This window comes from Gekko japonicus, unplaced genomic scaffold, assembly GCF_001447785.1.
Source record: "Gekko japonicus isolate JY-2015 unplaced genomic scaffold, Gekko_japonicus_V1.1 scaffold42, whole genome shotgun sequence".
NCBI classification, from domain to species: domain Eukaryota; kingdom Metazoa; phylum Chordata; class Lepidosauria; order Squamata; family Gekkonidae; genus Gekko; species Gekko japonicus.
Genome location: NW_015165831.1, coordinates 1570990 through 1580327, shown reverse-complemented (window position 1 = coordinate 1580327; position 9338 = coordinate 1570990). Strand labels below are relative to the sequence as shown.

Below are 9338 nucleotides of genomic sequence, written 5' to 3'. Positions count from 1 at the left end.
GAAAGAGTCAATATGGCACTCTCCTCTCCGGTCCAGAGCAAAAGGATGCATAGGAGGAGGAGGTGAAGAGGCTGTTGGGAAAGGCTGCTAGTGATGTCATTTTCTCATTCAGAGGAAAGGTATGTGTGCCTCCTTCTCCTTCACATGAAAGAGAAACAGGAGGGAAGGTCCTGTGGTAGCTTTAAAGCGAAGGATAAGTACGTGATTACAGCAGCACTGGAAGACGGAGGGGAGAGGGTGCTTTGAATTGCTTTGAGAGTGACTGCTCACTCCTGGGTGACTGCTCACTCCCGAGTGACCTTTTTGCCCACCCTCCGTACACTTGCCTTGAAAGAGAACAACAGTCAGTAAATTCAGGTGGGTAGCCACGTTGGTCTGAACCAGCAGAACAAAGTCTGAGTCTGGTGGCACCTTTAAGACCAGCAATTAAACCCAAACAAATGGTGACCACATAAACTAAGCTTGTTATTCCAGTTCAGTCCTTGCATCTGTTAAATACCTTTTATTATGCTTATGCTAATTTACTGCTCACCCTCTACCTATATGTATGGACTGTTAACTTCCATTTTCAATGTATCTGAAGAAGTGTGCATGTACACAAAAGCTTATAACTTGAATAAAACTTTGTTGGTATTAAAGGTGCCACTGGACGCCAACTTTGTTCTGCAGTCATCGTTAGCTCCCCAGATATACCTGTACTAAACTCACTCTCTCCAGCAATCAGAAAGGCCCTAAGACAAGGGTCCCACACCCCACACTGGTCTGTCACAAGCAGGCAATGAGCCACAAAAGACTCAACTTTGAACCAGCCTGACAGGCTCAGAAGAAACTGAGCCAAATAGGAGTACTGTGAGGAAGCACATCTACAGGATCCCATGACTGATACAATCAACAGAGATAGCCATCCTCGCCATCCTACTAATCCCTAATCCCATCTCCTATGACCCCGGCACCCCCTTGGTAAGGTGCACTGTCTCCTTCGAGGTAATTTCGAGGGTCTAGCACCCTTCCTTCCCCACTCCACATCGAGCCACTGACACACAGAAACGCAAACACTGGCGACTCAGACGTTTAAGCCAAGCATCCTGCATGCATTCAACTTAATCTGGCTACTCATTACACCCCGGGCCAGCCCACCCCCAGTGGCTCCCGAAATATTTAAAGTGGCACTCCGCGCCTCAACCTTTTTACCTCTTGAGGCGCCCATATGAAGGTATCCTCGGATTCTGTCGGAGCCTTTGACACAAACCGCTGGTCGGCTGTGTCCTCCTTCTGCCACGTGGATTCCAGACCTCAGGATCAGGTGACTATTACCCTAATCTAAAAGCAACCCCCTTCTTGTCACTACCGATCACTTCTGTGTTTCATAGCTCTCTGTGTGCTGATCTATTGTTACTATTTTTGCATGGGTGAGTAGCGTGGCCTTTCCATTTAGTTAAAATAAAACTCGGTTTGTTCAGTCAAAAGGTCTCTTCCTTCCACTGGCATCTCTCACAATTTGACCCTCGTTTACATAAAATATAAAGAACCCTTGTACACATGGACTGCCCTGCATGTCTGCAAGCAGACCCAGGCAATCCATGTAACATAATCAGTAAAGTTCTGCAGTAGCAGCAAACAGCAAGTGGATGCCTTGCCTGCACATGCTACTCATGCATGTTAGGCAGCTCCCCACTACGTGGGTGGGGGTGGTCCCCTCATAGGGAGAGACATTGGAAGGGTCACTCGTCTACTGGGACAGCTCCCAGTGATCCTGCACAGCAACAGGCATCGACAGCAGCAAAGGACAAAGAGAGGTGGCTAGCAGTCACCCCATGACTGTTTGTGCTTCCTGAGTGGTGACACAGGCATGGTGTCATTCGGACAGTGTCACTACTATGTCATGTCAGGCCCCACTCTTCTGCATGAAATCCTCTGTGTGACCTTCAGCCAGTCACAGTTCTCTCAGCACTCTCTCAGTCCCACCTGCCTCACAAGGTGCCTGTTGTGAGCAGAGGATGGGAAAGGTGATTCTCAGCCCTTTTGAAACACGTGAGGCCTGCTGGGTGACCTTGGGCCAGTCACATTTCTCTCAGCACTCTCTCAGCCCCACCTGCCTCACAAGGTGCCTGTTGTGAAGAGAGGAAGGGAAAGGTTGAAACAGGTGACGTGAGGCCTGCTGGGTGACCTTGGGCCAGTCACATTTCTCTCAGCACTCTCTCAGCCCCACCTGCCTCACAAGGTGCCTGTTGTGAGGAAAGGAAGGGAAAGGTGATTCTCAGCCCTTCTGAAACATGTGAGGCCTGCTGGGTGACCTTGGGCCAGTCACAGTTCTCTCAGCACTCTCTCAGCCCCCCCTGCCTCACAAGGTGCCTATTGTGAGGAGAGGAAGGGAAAGGTGATTCTCAGCCCTTTTGAAACACGTGAGGCCTTCTGGGTGACCTTGGGCCAGTCACAATTCTCTCAGCACTCTCTCAGCCCCACCTGCCTCACAAGGTGCCTGTTGTGAGGAAAGGAAGGGAAAGGTGATTCTCAGCCCTTCTGAAACATGTGAGGCCTGCTGGGTGACCTTGGGCCAGTCACATTTCTCTCAGCACTCTCTCAGCCCCACCTGCCTCACAAGGTGCCTGTTGTGAGGAGAGGAAGGGAAAGGTGATTCTCAGCCCTTTTGAAACACGTGAGGCCTGCTGGGTGACCTTGGGCCAGTCACACTTTTCTCAGCACTCTCTCAGCCCCACCTGCCTCACAAGGTGCCTATTGTGAGGAGAGGAAGGGAAAGGTGATTCTCAGCCCTTTTGAAACACGTGAGGCCTTCTGGGTGACCTTGGGCCAGTCATAATTCTCTCAGCACTCTCTCAGCCCCACCTTCCTAACAGGGTGTCTGTTATGGGGACAGGAAGGGAAGGCGATGGCAATTTAGGTTTACGGTGATGGTTAGGTTTCAGTTGTGCTGTTATATTTCCTTTAGGATAATATTGTAATGTGAAGATTGTTTCTTTTGATATGTTTAAATATGCTGTTATGTTGTTTTATTCTTCTCAATAAAAAACTATTAAAAATCAAAAAAAAAAAAAAAGGAAGGGAAGGCGGCTGTAAGCTGCTCCGAGCCTCCTTCGAGTAGAGAAGAGCAGGGTATAAAACCAGCTCTTCTTCTTCTTCTTTGTGCACGATGCACGCATTCTGCTAGCAACAGCTGAGGGAAGCCAGGTAGTCAGGGCAATCCACAGAGTTGGCACTTGATGGTGGTGGGGGAGCTACAGAAACAATTGCCGCTAGGGTTGCCAACTTCATGTTGGGAAATTCAGAGCAATTTTGGGGTGGGTGGAGTTTTGGGAGAGGATGGACCTCAGCAAGGTGTGCCATGGAGTCCACCCTCTGAAGCAGCCATTTTCTTCAGGGTCTCTTTGGTTTGGAGACCAGTTGTAATTCTGGGAAATCTCCAGACCCCACCAGAAGGTTGGCACCCCTAGTTGCAGCAGGCACATTTTTAAGGCAGGAATGCACACACACTAGGGCACTTACCTGTGTGGGATGCACTGTCCTTGTGCCACTGGGAGGGAAGGTTTTTACACTAAAACCTAGCTCTAGAAGTTGCTGGATTCAGACACTGTCTGGTCACGACCTTTCGTTGTGATGCACAGAAGCCGGAAAGTGGTAGCTCTGCCGCCCAGGAGCAATTTCTCATTGGGAGAAAATGTCATCTCGCAGGACAGCCCAGGCAGTGGCAGTGCCTGGACAACTCTGTGGCTCAGACTAGCTGCTGCTGCTGAGACTTGGTTGGGGTCCCCCCTCATCTCTGGCAGCTTTGGGGCGCCCCGGTGGAGGATGTGGCCAGACACACAGTAGTTGCATCCGAGCACACAAGTTCCTGAACTACCTCTCCCATCGCAATACCCCTTCTCCATCGCTTTCCTTCGCACCCCACCACCCCACAAGCCACCTGCACAATCCCTTTACTTAAGTATTTTGAATGCTCTCTGCACACCAGTCTATGAACATTTACTGGGGAGTAGGCCCCACTGAATAGAATGGCACTTAATTTCTGAGTGGATGTGCACAGAACTGTCCTGGAAATGACCAGTTTGCACCTAATGGGTGCCTCATGAGAGACTGTAACGGACTGTATGGGATGCTCAGTTGCTGTGGGCATGTTCCCCCAACTCCCTATTTTTCTTTTATTCAAAGAAGTGGCTGGCAGCTCCAATTACAGTCAGCTGCTTGCACAGGGGTGAGGATGCCTGATGATTTCACAGGGTGAGTCCCCCCTTAGCCACAGTCAAGGACCATCGTGGTTTAAATCCCTGTTAGGATTGCCAGCTGACTGAAGAAAAGAACAGCCGGCACCTTTATTTTATTTTGTTAGACTTATATTCCGCCCTCTCCACATTGTAGGCCCAGGGCGAGTTTAATAGAGACTTTAAGAGAGACTTAATTTACCTGGGGATGTTCTTTACCTGGGGAGATGGTTTGCCTCCATGCTGCAAGTGCCCAATCCCGCACAATGACCCTTTATTGAAGAGACAGGTGGGTTTTTCCCAGACCCACTGGCCATCCTAATTTGTGAAGCAGACACTCCAGTGATATGTCACATTGAGAAAGAGAGAGTTTGGGCAGCAATCCTCGATATGAGAACAGTCTTATGAGAGCCAGTTTGGTGTAGTGGTTAAGTGCGCGGACTCTGACCTGGGAGAACCGGGTTTGAGTCCCCACTCCTCCACATGAAGCTGCTGGTGTGGCCTTGGGTCAGTCATGGCTCTCTCAGAGGTGTTCTCTCAAGAGCAGTTCTCGAAAGAGCTCTCTCAGCCCCACCTACCTCACAGAGTGTCTGTTGTGGGGAGGGGAAGGGAAAGGAGTTTGTAAGCCGCTCTGAGACTCCTTTGGGTAGTGAACGACGGAGTATAAATCCAATCTCTTCTCTTCTTCTCCATTTGCCGTACCCTTATATTAAGTTACAAGCAACTCCCATTGAACACTCTGCAGCATTTAATAAAGGCCCAGCATTATTACTGTTATTGCCATTATTGGTCCACTGGTTCAAGGATGGAGGCAGCATTTTCTATTGCTTGGACGATGATCGTCAGGTGCTGCCGGACATTCTCCCAGTTGCCCAGCTCCTTGGCACTGGAGTAAGCATCGGCAAGCCCAGGGAAGGTGGCGATGGAAGACGATCTGGAGGCCATGATGATGTGGCTGCGTGAGGAGAGAGAGTCAGAAGTGAGAAGGGGCAGGTTCTTGTTGGAAGTTCCGGGTGCGATGCCCCTACCTCATCCTCCAGATTCCACGGCAAGAGAGAGTAGAAAGCAAGATAGGCACACTGGCCTTTCCTTCTTGCGTTTGCTCTTCTGCCACTGTCCCCTCTGAAATGTAGATTGCGTCCTCAGGGACAATTTCCTTCTTTCCACTTTCTCAGATGAAGCGCCCCCTCTCTCCCTCCACACACCAAGAGGTGCTCTCTTGGAACCATGAGGCAGATGACCCTCTCGCCATTTGCTTCCATCCTTAGCTAGTAAGTGAGTATCCTATCCTGTCTCTCCTCCTTCCCATCCAAAAGTGTACTTCTCAAATAAAGAGAGAAGTATTTCTTTGTTAAATTTGTGTCTGTCTCTCTAGCGTGCCTAATGCTCCGTATGACCGGGGCCACAGAACGTTACAACCAATGGTGATTAACACTGGGCAACAAAATTACAGAGCAATGTGCTAAAAACAGTGCAATACATAAAAATAATGTAACAGAAATGAACTGCAAAACTGGCAAATGATGCAATAAACAGTGTGGTATATAAAAAAGAATGAAATCTGGATAAATTACACAAATGTTTAGAAACTGTATTTGTGCAGTTTAACACAGGCAAGGAGAAAACACCAGGCAGGCTTTCTTAACTTCACATGGATTCAAGTCACGACTATCAAAATTTTGTGGGGTATGAGCTTTCAAGAGTCAAAGCTCTTTGTCAGATATGGAATGGAGATCTCTGAGAGTTTATATCCCAGTCAAAAGGTGAGAGGGGTGTTGCAAAGAAGGAACTCAGCATGCAAAGGTACAATGCACACTGTAATCAGTTTGATTAGAGCAGAGGAGAAAGGCTTGGGAGCAGAAAATTAGCACCTGTAGTGAGATAAGACTCCTGCCAACCTAGCAGTTCGAAAGCGAGAAATTGCAAGTAGATAAATAGGTACCACTTCAGTGGGAAGGGAACAGCGTTCCGTGCGCCTTGGTGCTTAGTCACGCCGGCCACATGACCACGGAAATGTCTTTGGACAGCGCTGGCTCTTCGGCTTTGAAACGGAGATGAGCACCACAACCCTAGAGTCGGATTCGACTGGCTTTCAAGCAAGGGAACCTTTACCTTTACTAGTGAGATAAGAATCCTAGGCCCCTATTCAGTCCCAGGGGCTCCATTGTTCTGAACTTGTGAAGAAACTCAGTTTCAGCAACCTAACACTGTAATCTCCCCTTGAAAATTCTCTGTTTGAGGACTGCCACTCTTAGGTCAACAGTGGCCCTTTCTGCACTCTCCTTTTAATCCATGTTCACTGTGGTGTCCTCCAAGCAATTCTGCACTCAAATTGAATTCAACCTTCTTTTTATTCTGGGTCCGTCCCCCCTCATTCTGGATTATATTACCTCCCTTCAGTGGCCAGCCCGGTTTCAGTCTGCTCTTGCCCCAGGTTGTTTGGATGCTGTTTTGCCCTGGACTCAAATGGCCTCGACTTGAACACTGAGAAAATCCAGAGTGGAAGGCAAATACGGAAAGGACCAATGGTTGAAAGGAAACCGTTTCAGGCAACCTGATTAATTTTCAGTGCCAAAGTCAGACTGAAAGAAAAATTAGGGTTGCCAGAGACCTCAGCAAAGTACAGTGCCATGAAATGCCCTCCAAAGCACACATTTTCCTCGGGGGAGCTGATCTCTATATTCTGGAGTTCAGCTGTAACAGCAGGAGACCTCCAGGCCCAACCTGGAGGTTGGCAACCCTAATAAAAGTGCTTCTGCCAACAGAAGACAGTAAAGCAAAGCAGCGAAAGTACAGAAGATTTCTTAAATTAGGCCCTTGAACAATGGATACAGGATCCTGTATGACTGGATTGGATCCCAGAGATCTATTGCACACTACTGGGGGCCCTTTCCCTTGAAGCAAGGCACCTCTTTGAGCCCCTCGGGGCAGGGGAAGGCTTCTTGTACCAGGGCCATTAGAAGAACAAATCCACAGGCTCCAACGCAGAGTGCCCCAGGAAAGTGGGTTATTGATCCATTTACCTGTAGTAATATTCGTCGGGGAAGGCCCTGGGGTTCAAGAATGCCCTTTCTAGCAGCATCAGCTGGTCATTCACCGTCCGTACATGGAGGGGACTGTTGAGAGAGACAGCAGGTTAGGGGGAGGGGGGGGAGGTCTGGCTCAGACGTTTCTGGAGCCTCCCAGCCCCTAGCAAAGTGCACAGAGGTACAAACATAAGAGTAACCCTACTGGATTAGACCAATGGTACAGCTAGCCAGCATCCTGTTTCCAACAGGGGCCAGTCAGATGCCACAACAAAGTTCATAAGCAGGGCCTGCCGGGAACAGCCTTTGCCTGATCACTGCATTTGGTTCTGAATGTGGATTTCCTATTTGGGTGCTAGGGGAGTTTTCAAAATCCTAATATGATCTTCCCTTTTCCTGAGTTCAATCTGGGACAGAAAATGGTTCACTCAAGACTTCAGGCTACCAGAGCATGCAGTTTTAATAAGATGATTATCTGATGCAAGAAAAAGATCAAGCTGGCATCCGGTACAAGATTCTAAGCTCTAAAAAGCTGCAATGTGTGTGTAATTAAAAATACTGTATGTTGTCTTCCGTATCCCCCACGAATATTGTTAGTCCAAATGTCATGAGTAACTGTAAATCGCTCTGAGCCCGCAGGTGTGTGGGAAAAAGCGATCAATAAATCAAAAGTATTATTATTATTATTTTATAGGATAAAACAGACAAAAGGTCGGGGGCTCGAATTCCAAAAGAAAGTTCACCAATTCTGTCCTTAAACAAAATTCACTTTTATCCACCTTTTACAGTACATCTCACATTCCTTTGAATCTAGAGAGAAAGATAAAACATGCCCTCTACGTATATTTCACGGAAGACAGGGATGGAACAGACTCTTGACTGATATACAGTTGCTTAGTCATCAGCAGATCAATGGACAGGTTTACAATGGGGGGGGGCGTAGGATCAAGCCAACATAGGCTCACAATTTAGAAGCCATTATAAAAATAAAATCTCTTAACATTGGGTACCATGGCTAACAGACAACTATAGATCTAATCTTCTAAAAATCTGTCCAGCCTCCTTTTAAATCCATTTATGCCAGTGACCATCACCACATCTTGTGGCAGGAAGTTCCACAATCCAACCACCCATTGTGTGAAGCACCACACCCTCTTGCCTGTCTTGAACCTATGGCCATTCATAAAGTGATCCTCCCAATAGGTTCTAGTACTAGGATGATGACAAACAAGTTTACCTCTATTCAATACTATGGTCCCGGTCACACAGGCAGGAAAATGTGGGGGGGGGGGACATGGCTGTTAGCCCTGGGGCTAAAAACTGCACAGTTGCTTGATCAGACCTACTGATCAAGGTCCCGTGGAGGTCCCGTGGTAGGGGGGAGGTGCCGATCACTCCACTGTCCTGCGGCGCGGCAAAGAAGCGGGGCGCGGGGCAAATGGGTTGGTTGTTTTTTTATTTAAACTCAAATGTGCGCATGCTCCCTTGGGTGCGTGTGCGCATCCGTGGAGACTTTGAAAAAAACAATTTCCGAGGGGACATGGGCGGGCGCCAGAACTACCTCCGGAAACGCGATCAGATGCCCACCCTTGCCCTGCGGTTTCAGGAAACTAGTACCTCCGAGGTACGAGTTTTTTACTGCGCGTCTTTGGCGGGAAGCCTCGGTTGCGCCACGGGAGCCCAACGCTTCCCAGATGTGCCGGTGAAATCACGCCCAGAAACTCCGCCTATCTTCCGTCCCTGTAGCGTGCCTAATGCTCCGTGTGACCGCAGCCTATGAATATTTTGTAGACCTCTGTAATCATGTCACCCCTCAATAGCTTCTTTTCCCCAAATACAAAGCCCCAGATGCTTTAGCCTTGCCTCATAGGGAAGGCACTCCAATCCCAAAATAATTTTGGTTGCACTTTTCTGTATTTTCCCCAGCTCTTCAATATCCCTTTTTGCAGCATAGGACTGTACACAGTATTCCAAATCAAGGACTTGTATAAGGGTGTTACAATATCAGGTATTTTATTCACAATCCCTTTCTTGATGATCCCTGCTATGGAATTTCCTTTTTTTGTATTTCCACCACAAACGGTTGCCATTTTCACTA

The 9338-nt window shown here is 48.2% G+C and overlaps 1 protein-coding gene across 1 annotated transcript in view; it reads right to left on the bottom strand.

The window, feature by feature from the left end:
* Nucleotides 1-4997: 4997 nt before the first annotated feature.
* Nucleotides 4998-9338, bottom strand: part of NAALADL1 (N-acetylated alpha-linked acidic dipeptidase-like 1) — a 52728-nt gene continuing 48387 nt past the window's right edge. Inside the window, exons 21-22 of the mRNA XM_015410797.1 lie at nt 7238-7330; nt 4998-5169 (exon numbers count right to left, since the gene is read on the bottom strand). Coding sequence (XP_015266283.1) covers nt 4998-5169; nt 7238-7330 — 265 coding nt within the window. The remainder of the gene's footprint in view (nt 5170-7237; nt 7331-9338) is intronic.